Source organism: Aptenodytes forsteri, unplaced genomic scaffold (genome assembly GCF_000699145.1).
Source record: "Aptenodytes forsteri isolate BGI_AS27 unplaced genomic scaffold, ASM69914v1 Scaffold70, whole genome shotgun sequence".
Classification (NCBI taxonomy): Eukaryota; Metazoa; Chordata; class Aves; order Sphenisciformes; family Spheniscidae; genus Aptenodytes; species Aptenodytes forsteri.
Window position 1 is genome coordinate 500,149 of NW_008795690.1, and position 19,369 is coordinate 519,517.

At 38.7% G+C, this 19,369-nt stretch overlaps 1 protein-coding gene across 1 annotated transcript in view; it reads right to left on the reverse strand.

Moving 5' to 3' along the window:
• Positions 1 to 19,122, reverse strand: part of PEPD (peptidase D) — a 143,809-nt gene extending 124,687 nt beyond the window's left edge. Inside the window, exons 1-4 of the mRNA XM_009282865.1 lie at positions 18,978 to 19,122; positions 18,359 to 18,368; positions 16,296 to 16,479; positions 14,878 to 15,005 (exon numbers count right to left, since the gene is read on the reverse strand). Of these exons, the coding sequence (XP_009281140.1) occupies positions 14,878 to 15,005; positions 16,296 to 16,479; positions 18,359 to 18,368; positions 18,978 to 19,122 (467 nt within the window). The remainder of the gene's footprint in view (positions 1 to 14,877; positions 15,006 to 16,295; positions 16,480 to 18,358; positions 18,369 to 18,977) is intronic.
• Positions 19,123 to 19,369: the final 247 nt, after the last annotated feature.

Genomic DNA, 19,369 nt, shown 5'->3' on the forward strand with positions numbered 1-19,369 from the left:
CTGCTCGGGGACTGGCTGGGCATCGGTCGGCGGATGGTGAGCAATTGCACTGCGCATCAGTTGCTTTGTGTATTATTATCATTATTACATTATTATTATTATTATTGTTATTATTTTATTTCAATTATTAAACTGTTTTTATCTCAACCCACGAGTTTTTCTCACTTCTACTCTTCCAATTCTCTCCCCCATCCCACCGGGGCCGGGGGGGGGAGTGAGCGAGCGGTTGTGAGATAATAATGGTGCTCAGTTGCCGACTGAGGTTAAACCATGACATCGCTATATCCTCTTATCTCTCTATACCCTGTATTTTATAGCTCCCTTACCCCAACTTTTGCATACTGTTTCTCCTACAGGCATCTCCTTTTCCCCTCCTTCATTCCTCACACATTCAAGTACTTTAATGTTCCAGAAACATCACAAACAGATTCAGCACTTTCCGTTTTTGTTCCCTTTTAGAGTTTCAACCAATTCACCTGGTATCAGAAGAATCCCAACTGTAAAACCAGCTAATTTATGGCCAACGGTAATTTATGGTAATATATGCTTTTTAGAGCAATACCTCTAAAGCACCATTTACAATTAGCTGCATTGTTTGAATCCAAGAACTGTTTCTTATAAAGTAAATATTTCTTAAAAATATGCCCACAAACGTGCTGGATTTTATTAACTTCATTTAATGCCGTTTAAGTAAGAGTAGGTCTCATCTTCCGACATGCCAATAAGAAAACTTTTGTCTTTTCACAAACTGGTTTTCAGTTTGGGTTTTTTTTGGTAGTTGCCTCCTATAGTTGTGTGGTCTACAGCACACTGCTGCTAATTTAGTTCTTTGGCTATGGTTAATATTAATCCATTATTGATTCCATTCCACCTGTAATCCCTCCAACATCTCTTCTGATGTACACTATCACTCTTTTGAGGAACAGAAGTAGCTCATCATCCTTTCAAGGCTGAGGATTTTTTCTCTACTTTGAGAGAAAAAAAACCCAGCAGCTTCCCACAATCCTCCATCCTCTCTCTCAGCTATTAAATTAGGTCATCTTCCATGATACTTTCGACTCCCATCACACCTAATGACAAGCTGCCACGTTTCCCAGATGTGTACCTCCTTGCTGGTCTTGTTCTTGCTACTTTGCTTAGAAGTCGGCAAGACTTCTAGTACGAAGTAGAGAGCCAGACTTCTCAGCTCTTCTCTGAAGCGCTCAGGGCTCTGCCTCACTTCTTTTCCTCAGCCATTTAGCACCTCTGACTAGATGGTAAAATAAATTCTCATAGACTTCCCACAAACTACCATTCCCTACCCATCCCATGAGAGCCATGATGCTTCAGTGGTGAAGCCACCTCTCCCACTGGGAAGATTTCTGCAAAGACCTACCCTATTGCAGAACCGTACAGGTGGAAGGAAAAAGTGCACATGGAAGTCTGTGTTAAAGCAGAAAAATTCTGTGCTGTCACCTATAGAAAAGCAGTACAGAAGGCAAAAAAAAGCTCAGGGAGAAAGAGGAGCAAAGATGATCCTCATTGAGACCTTTCCATATTCTCTCCAGTCTCTTCATTTTTTTCCCCAGTTTAGTGGGAATCTATGAAAGATTATTATGCACCAACATTGTAGTTACTGTAAAAAAAAGTACCAGCGTGGAGTTCCTTAGCAGAGACAGGGCTCAGTGTTCATTTTTATCCAATTTAAATGCAAAACAGGCTAAAGTCTAGCACTGACCATCACTATCACAGGGAATGGTACCTCCCACAGAATGCTCACTGGCATCATGAAAATCAGAAATTATATTCAGTTATGATAATTTCAAGTACATCTGATACTTCATAGAGATGAGGTGTACTTCTCTCTACAAACAACTCTTAGGCAGGTAGAATAAGTTAATTGGTTACAATTTTTAGGTTTGGCTTTGTCTTTCGTAATGCTGCTATGGGCTGCCAGTTTCAAAATTCTGATTAATCACTGCAGAGACTACACACAAAAAAACCCCACAGCAAGTCATAAATTAATTAGAAGGACCACCCAAGTGGAAGATGTGATCCCAGATATTATTGAATCATGTCTCTCCTTACCTATCAAAAAAAACCCAAAAAACTTCTGTAAACAGATGTGAACAGAAGCAACGGCCTAATTTTTACAGGCTTTTGGGATGGAAAAAAAAAGTGCAAAAATTTTTAGATTTCCTAACAACATAAATTAGCAAAAACCTACAGAGAATAGTGCACTTCAGCCCTAAAAAGGCTCAATATCCTTTCCCTATAGTTTTCTAATGCCAGCCAAGCAAATACCAGCGTTAGTTAGAAATGTCAATAGTTAGCTTCCAGAATAGTAGGAGTCACCATTTTATCTTATAATGGAAATAAGCAACTCCAAACTCCTGGAACTGCATCATGCCCAAGTACGCATGCCCAAGTGGCTAGGTAAAAATCTGCCATCTCATAGTTTATGGCCATTAGAAAGAAAACATAAGAGTCCAGCACTTCTATTTATTAATAAGAATATAGTCCTCATTTTTTGTCACCAAAGGATCCCTTAAACAAGCGACTGTCTCTAGTTCACCACTTACAATTCATCACAATTTCCAGTCCAGTGAAAAAGCTTGAGTTATTTTCAGTTTAAACATCAAAGCTGTTTACATCCTGCAGATGCTTCCTACGTAATTCTTCCCTCTTCCATGTTCTTCTACCCAATCTAGTTCACCTACTTGGTTTCTTACTCTCAAGATTTTCATAGCAATTGGGAAATGCTGAAGATGGCCTAAAGATGTGAAGCTACATTTTAAAGAGAAGATTCGAATTCTGATGCAGTCTCATTTTAAAAGCTAAGGTTTTATTAAAGCACCAAATATTGAAGATTCACCCTTCAATCATAACAAGTGACAACTTTATTATAAACAAAATTCTACTGAGGTAGCAACGGGAAAAAGAAGAGGAGGAGGAGCAGCAATACTTTCACTATAAAAGTACAGTGTGGAATGCTAAGTCAGACAGCAAAGTAATACCCCACACTACCTATACTTCATTTCTCTTATACATCGATCAAACACGAAAACCACCAGCAAAAGAGTAAGGAGCATAGTATTAAAAACTAGTAACCAGGAATCCCAGTCAGTCAATCAGCTTAGTGAAAAATTCCCAGTTTATTCTAAACTTTTCCATTTGGTTTAACTAAATTCACAGTGGTAGGTGATGGCATGTTTAAAAACCAAGATGCTTCACCAAATCACAACCTAACCACGCCAGTGCAGATGCTGCCACCAATTTTGACAGACCACAGTATTACGACTGGCTTCACTTCAATGCAATCCTTCAAACAGGAATGGAATACTGACTCCTCTGTTTATCCATCAGTAAGATGAACAGCTCTGACATCCTATCTATAAATACACCAAAAAATAGATTTTTAAGCTTTTATATAGTTGGACAAAATTAAAACCTCTTTTTTTTTTGCAGTATTTTATTAACCATGTTGTGTTTCCATTTTAAACCAAATAAAAACTTGGTCTCATTGTCTAAAACCATTTTAAAGCTGTTGTTCATTACACTGCACAAGAATTCATAACAACAAATCTTAAGAGATTTGTACAAATTTGACATTACTGTAAGAATTCCATTAAGCAACATTTCTTTGTATTCTAAAGGACTCTGAAGCAAGAGCCTCATAATACCAACATGATAAAAGAGTGTTCTAGTTTTCAGAACTGCATTCAGAAGAGAGGTACAAATGAGATGGATCTAAATCACAAATGCCAAAGAAAAACTGTGAACAGAATTTGTAACAGCTGATAGCTGTTCCTGAAAGAAATGCATCTAAGCCAACTGCTAATATATTTGCAACCTAATTGCTGATGTACATTCATATGTGTATGTTTTCATTTGCATCTAAATATTCTTCCAGACAATCTTCAACGTATATAACAACTTTTTCCTACTGGTCGCTTTGTATTTGCATTTTTTAATGCTTCTAGGACAGATTTTCAGTTTTTAGCTTTTACAGTGTACCAGCTCTAAAATGAAAATCAGCTTTTCCTGAAGTAGTCCAATTTAGCTTTTCTTCAGCATTTCAGTTGAAGTTCCTAATTCAAGATTAATCTTACTGCATAGCCTAGAATGTAAAACTATTCCTGTTGGAAAAAAATATCCTTAATGGTATGTTCATTACAAAAATTGGAGAAATTCCAATTGGGACTAATTTCAAAACATTTTCTACAAATTCTACATTTTGTTACTGAACGATTACAGACACACTCAAATAGATATGTACGTATACACCTCAGAAATGACTTGAGCACCTTTAGCAGAGCAAGTCAGGAGGTCCCAAGCTTCCTGAAGTGTGCAAGTTGACTGCATCGTCTCCTCTAAAAGTTGCACAGGATTCCTCCCTCCCCACAACACAGATTAATCAAAAAGCTTTAGCTTTCTGCACCCTGTTAACACCAAGAAGCCACACCGTTCACTGCATCAGCCAGTTCTGCACCAGTCCGCTAACAGACATTCAGTCTAAGAAAAAGTCCACTGAATTGCAAGGCCCTCCATAGGGCTGTCTTAATGTCAGCGCTACTTTTACATACCTTCCATTTCCTAACATATCTGCAAGCGATTCACAGATTATAAAAGCCAGGAGAGATCAGAATAAGCACATGTATTTCATTTTTAGTTTGATTTCTAGATACTTTGATTTTCAGACATCTGATACTGTTATATGTCCTGCTGTTAGATTTTGCTAACAGCATCCTCTCTCTCTTCCCTACTCAAATTCTCACAGCAGCCTGGAGAAGCCCTTGGTCAGCTCTTTTAAAATATTTGGATAAAAAAGTGACCTTTAGGAGCTACTTAGCTTTCTTTAGGTTTACTGCTGGAATAGAAACTAGTTCATCGCCATCAATTTGTGATGCTTCACATATTTTTTGTTTCTCTCAAATACAGAATGAAAATACTTTATTGAATATTTACCTTAATAACAATGCAGAAATGGCAGTTGCACCATTTCCATCTACCAGCAGAAGCTGTTTGAATTGTAACTGCCAGCTTTGCTTTCTCTTTCATGTTGTACTAATTCCTTGCCTTAAGCTTGTCCTGTCATCCACCTGGGATTGTTCAGAGCTCCCCGTTAGCCAAGTTCCCTTGTGATCAGCTTGTCAGCACAGTCAGACACGTAAGAACCATGAGCATACTTACGTATTATAGGTTTTACGTGCACTTATACGTTACAAAAAACAGTTCTTCATTTCTGTTGCTTTACACCTACACAATTTATAACAAACCTTTAATTTTAAGATTTGAATGGTTTTACAGAATTCCTTAAGTCTTCGTATCTGGCCTTGTTTGTGTTTTGAAGCTATTCTGCAAGAAGGGTGCCTTACTGCACTGTTACATATAAGAGAAAGCAATACATGTATCCTAACATAAGCTCCAATGTGAAGTAACCGTTCTCCTGCAAAAAGAAATACTAAGTTAATACCGCATGGTACAGACAACAAAGCAGTATTCCAGGCTCTCTGACCACACATGCTATCAATGAACATATATTAGGGCCAAATGATGAGAATCACCTGCAATTTCTAAGCACTGAATCTGGCTTTAGCCAAAAAAACCATCAGCATTCATTTAATGTATTTTTAAAAAGGATGAGCAGGAATCTCTAAATGAAAGTCAACAACCATTTTGAGGATCTCTTAGTATGTCAGGGAGGAAGACAGCAAGTACTGACACAAAGCAAGACATGCCATACTAAAGACTATCTCCTGCAATTAAAATACAGATCCACAAGTCTTGTCCACTGCTTATGTCTTTCAGATCCACAGCTCCTGGCAGTTACCAGAAAGTGATGTTCTTACAAGCAGTAATTAAAAGTAAGAATTAACATAGTTGGAACAATAACAGAATAGGCAAATATCAAAGACACTATTAATGACCAAGTCTAAAGCAAAAGGGTTTCTACACAATAATGTTCAGGGTACAGTGCTCTCCTAAAAGGTCCTACAAGTATTATTGCCTAAAATGCATGAAAAATTGTCCAAGCTCATATCACAAAATCAGAAGAGGAAGATTCTTGATGCAGTGAGACAGAAAAGCTAAAACTAGCAAACTTCACAGTAAAGCTTTCTGCTTTACAGGAATACAACAGTATTGCTTCTTCCTCCATTCCACCCTAACTTTCACATTCAGAGTAACAGATATAAAACACCACTTTGTGGCAAATTCACTTTGCCTTGAGCAAATAGTCTCTATTAAGCAAAGTAAATGCCTACATCAGCCTGCACATAGTGCCTGTACGTGGCACTGCGGCATACACACATTTACTGCCAGCAAGTCATTGCATGAGTTACATTGCATTTTTCCTCACTTACATGAGAGGAAACACATGCACAAGGAGTAAATTGGACAAGCGTAGTCTTCAGCAATTGAAGTTCCACACAGTCAACAACTCACTTCTCAGGCCTTGCTAGAATAAGCTTAAAGCAGAGTAAACATTTCAGTGAGACTGCATACAAAGAATAAGAACCTTGGCAAAAATTAAACCAGATGAATAGAAATACATCAGCAAAGAATGTAGAGCTGGAGGAGGGAAAGGGATACAAAAGCAGTGTTTTAACGCTGTCAGAGATGCACCAATAAACTCCCTCGTCATTACAATATCATCAAGTTAACAGATGGCAAAGCATTAACCAAACAAGAGGGTGTTGAGAACTGCTAGAAAGAACAACACAGGAGGCTTTACAAGATACCAGCAGATGTTCCTGACTGTGTCCAAAAAAATGCAATCACCTATATATCCAAAAGGAATTTCACCATCTCAAACAAGAAGGTTAAAAGGCATCAAGCTAGATTTAAAACAAAACAGTTCTAATGGGCTTGCTGGTATCACAGGCAGCCTCCAGCAATGTTTTGACTACGTTAATGTTATTCCCTTTCCACATTTCTCTAGATTTATGTTTTATCCTTTGAAAGACAGAAGTACCTGCACACACGTAAACTCAGACTCCTTGCTCCTTTTGATACAGTCCAGAGCAAGATGGATTTTGAGAAAATAACAATTTAAAAGAAATTGAACTGAAGATGAAGACTCAAACTGATTTGACTGGACAAGGTAACCAGGGCTGTAACTGAAGCTATGTCTAGCAGAGGGACAGAATGGTAGAGTCCACATGCATGATGCTGGACACAGGATGCTGGGTATATGACACTGGACTTCCCAGGGCTACACACAGATTATGCAGAAGCAGCATAACTATGAGCAACATACAGACCGTTGGACTTACTAAATAAGAAATAAAGTATTGAGGAGACTCTCCTTAGCTTCTTCTCATTAAAAGCCAAGCTCTGAACTACTTATTTCATCTACTTCAAATATACAGTCTCACTGCTCCTGCTCAGCTATTCCCACCACAGGCATTCCTGGTACACACAGATTATGCAGAAGCAGCATAACTATGAGCAACATACAGACCGTTGGACTTACTAAATAAGAAATAAAGTATTGAGGAGACTCTCCTTAGCTTCTTCTCATTAAAAGCCAAGCTCTGAACTACTTATTTCATCTACTTCAAATATACAGTCTCACTGCTCCTGCTCAGCTATTCCCACCACAGGCATTCCCAAAAGATGAAAAGTTATTTAGGTTTTCTATAAATTCTACCTCAAGAGGCAGTGCCTCGATTAGACATTGAAGAGATACTATCAAGAGCTACCCCAAAAAAACAAAAACACAGAAAACTTGCAATTGGTAACCTTTGCTTTATTTCTTTCTGCAAATAAAATTCTTCCTTGGAGAGAAGGGATCTATACCAGTACAGAAAAAACTGTAACAAAGGAAATGTTTATACACTGAAATCCCTGAAGGATTTCTTGTAGCATAACACTGCTGACAAATACTCATTAGAAAGCTCTCCTCCCAAAAAAAGGCACAATAAGAATTACAGTGCTTAAGAGGGTAAGTGTAATTTCTAGGTCACTATATAACAACAGTGTTCCACTCAAACACTGGTCTCAATTCATGCTTCTTAACTGAGAGAGTTACATACTGAATCTGTCAGTAGCAGATGTTCTGCTTTTACTTTGGAAAAATGCCTGTATTGGGGGGAAAACGAACAATATTTTATGTCCCACACATAAAAGCACTACAACAAGCTCTGGAATGTGTGCAGCATGTCCCGCAGCTCCCATATTATTTGATAATAGCATGAAAGGAAGCAGTACTGATGTTTACAGCAGCATTAAGATGCCCTGAACAGTTTTAAGAAGGGGATGATAGTATTCCCATCTTATAACCTGTAAAGAAAACTAAACCACAAAGAAATTAAAGGAACTTGCCACAACAACTCATTGGGCATAAAGAAAAGGCAGAACGTACCCACGCAAACAGTGCCCAATCCACTATGCCATGTTGCCCCTGTAAGACAAAGAAGTAACTGGCATCCCCCAGGAATAGGGTCAAGGCCAAGCATTCTGACACCCAGAGCTTCAGCAAGTACACAGGCAAAGGGGTACACAGCAAATAAAACACAATCTGCCTGCTTTTCACTCACATTTAGCTCTTAAAAAGCATTAATATTGATTATACTTTTCCCTATCCTGTTTTAACAAAAAAGTTGGGTTTGTTTTTTCTTCTTTGTATGTTTCTCAACACAGACAACACCAGAGTCCTTCCTGAGCATACAGACAGACACAGCACAGGTTGCAGAGAATAAAAAACCTAAAGAAAACAGTTAACATCAAGAGCTGAGAACATGGAAAGAAGTGCAAGAATAGAGGCACCACTGTAGGTATTTCACTTGAGAGTTTTTTCACTGAAGTGCCTTCTCAAATCCAGGCCGACAAGAAGCAGAGAGCTCTGCACTCAAACCAGGCAGCTGCACAGCAGAAGGCAGCATGGAGGTGCAGAGCCTTGTTGGAGCACTGCTGGAAAATCCCCATGGGCATTTCTTTTGCTGCAGCTTACCTTCCTACCAGCAGCAGCCAAGTCCTTGGAAGAAAAACACATGGAACGCCTGATCAGAAGAAAACTTGGGTTCTCTGATATTTCAAAATGCTATCAGGAGTTTATATCACTGAACTCGATACTCCTGCTAGCACATTAAATAAAGTATAAAATAAGAAATGCCTGGTGGGGGTTATCAATGTTCCCTGTCATACCACAGGAATGAGACATGCGTTGGCAAGACTTAACTTTCTCATGCTGTGGTTTGAAGCCACATCAGGATATTAAAAAAAACTCTGGTGCAGCACTGTCAAGCAGATTTACTTAGTGCTGCTTCTATTTCTCAATACACCCGAATCAAAAAGAGGAGAGGAAAAAGAAGCGCTTTAACGCTTACTAAATAACCAACTTGTGCATCCAGTTAAAGGTATATGCTGGTAGAGATTGCAAATCAATGGACTGATATAAATTACTATTATTGTTTAAAACATTCTTAATAAGAAATACAAGGAAACTTAAGCAGCTAGAAAGCAAAGATTTATAAAAATAATTACTGAAGTAAAAGTCATAGAAACAATACACATTCATCCTGGACCATCAAGGCTCATGGACAATTAGAATACTGGGACAATGACTAAATTGATCATTTGAGAAGTCAGAGCATTCGAGCAGCACTGTTTAGAGAAAAATAATCATCAGTAAAGTGGCAAGAGCAATCCAGACACTAATTATTCTGTAAAAGTAATTTTTATCCACAGAGAAATACCATAATAAATGAATGGAAGACAAGAAATGGAAATCACTGTACTATGGAGAGAATTGGAGTCATGGAAAATAAGCAGCATGGGGAATTGCACAAGTAAGTTTCGTCAATCAAAAGCAACCAGCTTTACTGTATGGTTTTGAAAGGATCGGATGAAGGGTAAAGCAACAGATGTACTATCTGAATAATAGTAAAATATTTGATAAAAATCTCTCTCAAGACTGTTACTCTCCAAAATCAACTCAAATTGGCTTGGACAGGAACACTACGATGTGACCTGAAACCCAATGACGAGTCATAATAAAAAAGTGAAAAGCCTAAAGCAGAAAATAAAAATAAATAAATAGATAAAAAGATGAGCTTTTCAAGGGCTGGGAAACCCTCCAACCGCCACACTGAAAAGTGCTGTATCACTTTAGACTGATGTTCTCAGAAGTTAAAGTGATAAACAGCAGTGGACTTCAAGTCTTGATTAGTGGGATACTGCAAAGACTGAAATGAGTTCTGATGCTATTCAGAAACAGAAGCAGGACTGAATATGTTCATGAGGTCCACAGATGGCATTTGCAGGTGGTAACAAACTTTGCAGATAAATTGCAATTGCCAGTTGGTACAAAGCAGTAATGATCTCAGAAGTTAAAGTGATAAACAGCAGTGGACTTCAAGTCTTGATTAGTGGGATACTGCAAAGACTGAAATGAGTTCTGATGCTATTCAGAAACAGAAGCAGGACTGAATATGTTCATGAGGTCCACAGATGGCATTTGCAGGTGGTAACAAACTTTGCAGATAAATTGCAATTGCCAGTTGGTACAAAGCAGTAATGAGATGACCTAAAGTGATTAAAAACTGATTTTTTTTTTTTTTAAACAGCAAAATAAAGATTTAGTGGGTAGGGGGAAGGGACAAATGGCGGGAAGAGATCAAACTGATAGACATGGAAAAAGAAAACACTAAACATATTTCATTTTAGAGAAAAAATAACAAGAAAAAATAGCAGGGTATGATATGGTAGATCAGTTCAAAAGGTAAAATCAAAGACCCTTCTAGAGTATACTATCTGAATACACAGCTCCAGAGCATGCTACAGAGAAGAGGACCTGTATGCACCACATCAGTAAAACTCATCTAGAAAACGTCCTTCATTCCTGCAAAATCTACATCAAGAGGAGCAATTAAGGTGATTTAGAGTTTGTTCCCTACAGCACCTACATACACTCCACTACCTTTCCAAAAAGTTGTCTCCAATCTCAGCTTGCACAGAATGGGCTCACTACAGACCTTGCCTTCTTGTAGCCAAGCCTAGGGCTAATTAATGCATCAGTCTCAGCCACCATGATATAGTCAGATACGTACCATGCTGTACACAATTTAACACTCACAATTATTCAAAATACAAATGACACAAAATTTCACCAACCCCCATTAAGAAAAAGAGATCAAGAAAGCGATTTCTTCGCTTCTAATTTTCATGGTCACACACAGTCTATAGGGGAAAAAAAAAAGGGTAAAAGCCTAAATAGCCTGAGAAGCTCTTTTTTTACAAAAGCGTTTGGGGGAAAAAAGCAAACAAACAAAAAAACCAACCACATACTTCTGCACCTTTTTTTTCCAAAGCCAGTGAAACTTCTCAGCTTTGCTGCAGTCAGTCAAGTTTCATCACCAAAACCAAAGGTTGGTTTTGGTTGTAACCTACTTAGAAAATGATGACAGTGCTTAAAAAGCTTCCTCTTTAGGCCACTGAGAAATTACTAACATTCGCGGAGCATTTCATTGTGCTTTATTACAGCTCCAAAGTGCCACACCAAGGTTCAACTTTGCAAATACAGATAGCTTCCAATCAAATTCATGGAAAAACGTTACTTACAGTGGATGCAACACTAGATTAATGTTGTTATACTTACCAATCAGCCAGCAGGGCTTCAAAGAAAACACAGGAAATAGCACATAAATATTGCTCTGTCCCATTTAATATGTATTTCTAAAGTTAGAGCATGAAAGCGTTAAATATTTTTGTTTTCCATTAAAAACACTCTTTACATGGCAAGGCAATTAAGTTATTTTGGCGTCCACTCCACATAAAGCAGCTGCTGTACGGTATGTTTTACTTTATAAAATATCTTTAATCAGCACACTGACTAGTTCTGTCATTTATAATTAAGGAGGGAAATGGCAGGTGCAGCATTAATTAGTGAAATTGAAGTCTCTGTGCAAGACATGCAGTCATACCAACTTAATGCTTCCTAGGAATAGAAGTGATTGCTAACAGCTTTGCACCACAAACTTGACTACGTAAGACCATGATGAGAAAGAGGGGCATTTACAACACAGTTATGCTTCCAAAGCCTTTACAATCTTATATTACCAGATTCATTTCTTAAACTCTTCCTCCGAAAGTAAGAATAGAAGAATACTTCAGGAGCGCAAAAGCATACCCACTAAACCATCCTGCAAGAGTCTGTTTCTGCCCTACAAACACCGGGAGGGGCAGGGGGCAGAGGTACAGATCAAGAGAGAGGCAAAGCGGTTCTCTTAGTTTAAAAGATTTTCCCAGCCAACAACTAAGAAATGGGCTAGCCCAACATTTGGAGAAATGCCCACACTCGTAATTTAAAAACAGACAGTTGTTGCAATCCCTTCCCAACATGAAAGTAGGACCACCAGTCCTACTGTTACCCTCATAACAATTCTGCGAATGACACCTTAAGAGGTTGTGGGGTTTTTGAAGAACATCCATAGTCTGTGAGTTAAATTAAATCTCTCCTCCCTTTTAAAACTGCAGAGGTTATTTTGGCTTGAAGGACTTCTGAAAGGTAGCCTTACAGCTATTTACAAATCTTTAGAACATGCACATTCAGCAAGAAGTCCTACAAGATGAGCAACACTTCCAAAGAAGTGGTAGTCATCCTCAACACCAGTACTACGTTGTGCTGGGTCCTTGGCAGACCACAGCCCAGGGTGGTGCATTCATCATCTCCGTGTTCACCTGTTCTGTAGAGTCCCCAGGCACCACCTCAGCATGCAAAGCTGTTCATAAAAACAGGTGCAGTTGGCGAGATTAAAATAATTACAGCGTTCATGGTCTCATTTGTAAACTAATAGTCTGCTTATCTCCAAGCAAATGCTCTCAGACACTTCATTGGTTTTGGCCAAACTAAGACTGCAATTTGAAAGAAGCCAAGAAGCCCCACTTTTGCATTACTTCAAGGCAAAAAGGTTAACCCTTCTGACTGCCACATTACCTAAGCTACGTTTCAAAAACAACTCAAATATGTGTCCTTCAGAAGTGAAAGCACAACAGTACCATCAAACAATACATTTAGTAACACAGTAGTAGTAAAGAGCCTTCTGCATTAATTTTAAGAGAATCTGCATTTCTGCCTAAACTCACACAGCAGATTCCCACATCTGCCTTAAATAGAAAGCAATATAAACACCAGGCAAAGAAACTGCACCCTATGCTATGAACTAGATGACCAGCTGTAGACCTCTGTAAAATACCAACCTCGCAAATATCGTACAAGGCATTGAACTGATTTGTGCTTCAATGATGTTAAATGAATGTTTCTTCAGTGGGTAGATAGTGCCTTCCACATGCACAGAAACAAGCACTTCCAAGGCAAACTATAGTAGATAAACAGCAGCGGATGGAAGGCAAACTTATTTGTGTTTTTCTTTCAGTGCTAATTTTGACTTAAAATTGAGTCTTCTGGGAAGGAACACAATCCCTAGCTGTGTGCAGTACCCCCTGCCAACCAACTTATGAAGCAGAACTGCTACTGACTCACAAATGAGTTATTCATCCATCCTCCTTCTGACAAGCAGAAAAAGTACATGACAACGGCTGACAGAAGAGAAAACAAAGATTCAAACAGAGGGATTCATGAAGGGTAAGGAGGAGAATTTAGAAAACAAGGGTGCTATGATAAAGACAATTTGTTATACTCTGCAAGAAGACACAACTACAATAAACCACTTTTAACCAGACTTGTAATTCTGTAAATGAACCAATAATGAGCACTGCACAAACAAATCAATAAGGCCACCGTTTATAAACACCACAATATTTTGTTTGAAAATGCAAAATGAGACAGTGGAATTTCAATAGTATTTTTAAGCCCTTTCAGATTAGGCACAGTCAGCGTGGGTATGAAACAGCTGATTTGAACTAGCAGAAGAGAACTTAGGGGGAGGAAAAAGGTTTGTCTATAAACGGGAACAAGCATCACTAGGGAACAGACTTTAGAGAGTACACATGGGGGTTAAACAGAACCTACCCTCGCAGACAGGTGCAACTCTCAGCTGAAATATGTCAGACAGCAGTATTCACATTTTTATGCTATCACAAACAATTTCAGTTCCCAGGCAGGTCTAAGACAGTGACATTCATATAAACTCTCTGAGAAGACAGCAGCCATGCCCTACCATATGGTCTGGCACAGTTCAGCATATGGGATTGGTTGCGATTGTTTTCATTTTCCCAAAATTAGCATTAAAATATAAGCGATAGCTTCAATTAGAAGTGAAGCAACCTGAGCTCATAATATTAAATTAGAAGTAATCCAATGTTCTGAGACAACGTAGACAACAAAAAAATTTACAGTTTGTTAGAGGGTATAAATACAATTAAGACTGAGAAAAGAAACGAACACATAAATAAATCAATTCTTCCACTACTATGGCACTGAGCAATATTTACTACCAACGTGGATAGAAAGAGAAATGTTTATGGCATACTCACAGAACAGAATTAAAATCACATTCCCCAGTCTGTCAGTTCATATCAAAAAAAGTATCAAAGAGGCTAAAGTACCTTCTGCCATTCAAAAAGCTTCATTAGCTAAGGCGGCTGCAAACTGGTAAAGCAACTTGAAAAAGCCTGTTTTACTATTGAACTTGTTCGGTCTTAACACAAGACTTCTACTTTTCTTTATGGTTCAGCTTCCTTTCATGGATACCATGAGATCCATGGGCTCAAATTCTAAAGGTATTCTCTACCAAATGGTGGTGGATCATTTGATATCATATGACCAATACCAATTGATCACATTTTGTATCACTGTACGTACATATCACTACAATTCACACCGAATGATTTGGTAGAATCTGATTAAAATGAGACAGCATTCCAGCTCTACAGACAGTTACATTATATGAAGTACTCGCATACATCGGAACACAGTTAAAAGATACGTCTTACTTTCCCATCCAAACTGCATAGCTTTCAGGGAGTTGTGGAACAAAAAGCATGGATCTTCCAGTATCAACATCTACTGCTCCAAAGCAGCCTGCTTCAGTTACTCCAAAAGTCCAGTGAAAGTAAGATTCCTAGGTTAAGACAAAATATATTCTTAAAAGAAAACCCTCACTTCTACCAGCTCTAAAAATACACTACAGTACATACTAATTCCTACTTCCACGTATCCGAAAGAGATCTCTCTTGCTTTTGGAGGGGGGGAAGTGGTTTAGGTCTAAAGCTTTTCAGACTGATTAGTTTTAGGCTACAATTATACAAATCGCTCTGTTGGCAACTGGAAAGGATCAGAGATTAATAAGCTACCATAAGAAATAAACAGGTCACCTCAGCACAATAAACATACACCACACAATAAAATACACTCTTCCAATCTAGAATTAGGCAATGTAGTATCAGGAAGAAACAATCATGCCACATGAGACAAGGCAAAAGCAGAGTGCAGATTCATTGGGTTGTGATGGCACAGTGCTGAAGTGAAGACCCAACCTCCCCCAGAAAAGAGGAAGCTGCACTAGGAACAGCCTTTAGCCAAGAGTTATTTTAAGAACAAGCAATCAAACAACAAAACACCTAACAATAGAGAGATGAATTTTGGTAAGGACAGAGATATGCTCTGATACCCTGAAAGGTGCATCTCCTCTAAAAACAGACCAATAACTACATTAAGATGTGCGCTATCTAGATTAGAATTTATTGGTTTTGTTTCTTCATAACATACAACAGCGCAATTAAATTCTCAAAACAAAGTACTGTAGCAGCCATGCAAAGTATGGGGTATGCATAATTAGAGTTCTGTTATGCCAACTTCCCCAAAAACTAAGAATGCATTCAGCGTGACATTAACAACTGAAGTCCTATTTGTGACAGAAGAACACATGGGTACTTAAGGAAGAGTCTAATTTGAGAAGACACATGTTGTAAATTCTAAGATATATCCTGCTTTGTGGAATATGCTATTTATAAAAGCTTGAAATACACTTTACTATGAATTAATTCAGTTTAGGTCCACCGTAACAGGTTTCATTACAGAAAGAAGGTTAGTTTTTGGGTCACAGACAAGACTGAAAAGGCTAAGAAATATTCCATTGCCGTCTTTAACATTATGTTAAACACTGATAGGCAGTAGGGCCTTGAACAGGTTTAGGCCCTTTAAACCAGATAATGAGCCTGCATACTAAAGCACTGAAAGAGGGAGTAACTTGAAGCTGAAGAGGCAATGTTATAAAGAAGCCAATTTATTTAAGTGAAGCAAGGCAATGCACACATGAGAGATAAAGGGAAAGTAATTAAAAACCGTTTAAAAATTCATGCAGTTGAAGAGAGTTTCTTAATTTGATTTGAAGTTTTGATTCAGCTCTTACCTGGCGAAACACAATACCAGTATCAGTACAGTATCTCTGGGTTTCTTCTCCACCCTGCAGCAGAACAACTGAATTCTTCTGGACATCCCTATTCTGTCTCAGGCGATCACACAGTCGTCTTCTATTCAAGGCAAAGAGTGCTACAGGCACTTTCAAGGTCTCATTCCCCAGCCAAAAGGAGGGTCTAGAAAAGATTTTTTTAATTGACAATTAATAGAAGACAAAGACAGTGGTTAGCACGATTCAAACACACAGTGTTTGTTACTTTAGTCTAGAGCAGAAAAGGAAGTTTAGTTCAACTCTACAAACAAGATGCTAATCACTCAAGGGGAAGAGATGCTGTATACAAGCATCGCTCTCGAGCGATGATCAGACATTGTTCATGCAAGTACCAAAGGAAAAAGATGGCAACAGGAGACAGGGCTGGCTGCAGCTATGGCCCACAGCATGTCACTTGTTACATTCCTTTAGGTAAAGCAACACGAAAAGTAGATGCAGAAAGCGACAACAGCCTACGTCGGCTGAGTAAAGGCAAAACAGGAGAGAAGAAAATGAGTTCTGAGTTACTGAAAACAGAATTGGAAGGTTACATTAAGTCTGGCAAACTTCAGCAAGTCCTTCTGGGAAACATTCAGTACCTGAAACAGGGACTGGAGAGAAAAGAGGACAGATAGCAGATGCAGGACAACAGCATTTCCCATACTCACACAGCATCTGCAAATTTATTTTCTATGTACGTATGTTTATTCTTGCAGGCATACAAGCAGCTTCAGCAAGTGACTGAACTCACACCCATGGCCACAGGAGCATGTCCCCGGTACCAGTGACCTCCTGCTATACATCACCACCTGCCCCTAAGGCAGCACAAACGTGCTGAGACAGCCCAGAAAGTTTCTGAAAGATTGTACTCAACAGAGCCGCAACTGGGAGAATACAGTTTAAAAGTAGAGAGCGCTCTCTTAAAATAAACTGGTTATTAAGTAATTTAAGGTTTTTAAAGTACTACAAGAATATATTGCTGATTCATTGACTTTTGATATAGGTCCCTACCTGCACTTTTTGGAGCTTTACCAGTAGAAGCACAGTAGCTTATTGTAGGATTTTTTTTTTTTAAATCAGATGAGGAGAGAAGAATCTAAGAGCACTCCCTTTTTTTTATGTTTAATATAGAAAAGCTGTGCTTTGGAGCTTCACTATTACAGATGAATACTGTTTTACCAAAAAAATCCTATGATTTAAGTCCAGTTTGTCCCTCCACCTCAGCTTCTCTCAGCTTATTGAAGACTAACTGGCTAGATGGTCATTTTCTATCAGATATGCTTCTAGAGGAGATGACAGAAAGGTGCAGTCAAATTGTTACTATGTTAAAATGACAAGAAATTAAGCACCACGGGACTTAACCTTAGAGAAGCAGAGCTCCACATCTTAATTATTATATAGTTTTCATTGGCAAGCTGAAAGGTAACCTTTGATTTATAGCTGCATAAAGTAACCTCCTGAAAGACTTTATCAGCATCAGAAACACAAACCCTGTAATTTCTTACTGCAGACACAGCATAAAAGAGCTAATAAAATATTTTATTTTACTTGTTTATAACTACTTGATATAACAGCGTAAGTAATTTTAGAAGGTGAAAGACTGCTCTTGCTAATCCAATTTTCAAACTATCTGCCTAGGAGTTCAGCTGATGGTGCACAAAACCCAAATGTGTTTATTACTTCCCACACACACCTGATAACCCAGCACCACGGGAGGTGATCATGACAAGGGCTGCAGACTACCTATTGAGTATCATGAGCATAGAGTGGAAGCACAGCATAAGCTTTCGTTTTGGGGTACCCATGCCTGTAGGAAGAATGAAGCAAGTTCATACAATCCTAGCAAAAGCTACTGAAAGTTTTAAATCAGATAGCGAACCTTAAACTAAATATGGGCAAGGCTTTTCGGGTGCAAAGCTCTAGCTCAGCAACTCAGCAATGCACAAGAGGTGAAAATGCTGTTATCCAAGCAAGATCACCCCCTGGAGTAACTCCATGCAGGGGCCTGGAAATCATACGCTCACCTTATTGCAACTATAAAAGGGAAGAGAGAACATCATCAGATACCCTTATGCCACAGGTTGCTCTCAGATCTTTGTATCTGCTGATTAAAAAAACAAAACCAAAAAAAGGCAGAGGTTGTAGCACAACCTGTCTTATGTTTTGCTTCAAAGGAAGGAAAAAAGTCACCTTTGTTGTAATTTTACCCTCTTCACAAGGTTTTTTTTCCCTGTGATTTACAAAAAAAAAAAAAAAAAAAAAGTTTTTCATGTAACTGTTGATCCCCTATCTGCCCAGATTGGGGGGTAGTTTGCCGACCTCCCTCCTTCTCCAGGCCTATTCTTACACCCTGGAGCTTGTAGGAAGCTGCTACAAAGGCTCATTTTCATCTCCATTAAGTTTAGTATTAATGCTTTTATTGCACTTAAACCCTTTGACAACCAAAATGAGACTCAAGGAGAAATAATGATGTCAGGCAGCAATTCCTACTGGTAGTCTCACTAAGTCACTTTAAGAGTGTCTTTTACTGGGATCTTAACACTCAAGCTGAAATGCATTCTGGTGCAAAATGACAGTTGTTCTGCACATTTTATCTAAGCCCATGGCAAAACTGTGTTCTTCCTTATATATAACAAATCCCACTTTCCCTGCTTGAATTTGATGTCACAATATTCATCAACAGCAGAATTTGGCCCTGTACAGTTGTTTTAGACTTGCGCAGTTTTTTCACAGGCATGGCCTTGGTCTCTATTTTAATGCTGCCGTAACAGTCACAGCAGCTGAGCATGCTGGACCCTACAGCAAGGGCTGCAGGACACAGGAGGGATGGGCTGAGTGTTGCAAATATTGCTCTGTTCCTCAGATACCCTGCTGAGCAATCGGTATGTTAATTCATGCCTTGGACAGTACCAGCTTGCCAGGCAACAGACCTACTTTCACAACTGAAATTCTGCAGAGAAAACCAGCTAGGTTTCAGAGAGGACTCAACTTAGAGAAGTTTGCTTCCTCCACAGCCTTTGTTCTCTCTTCCCTCC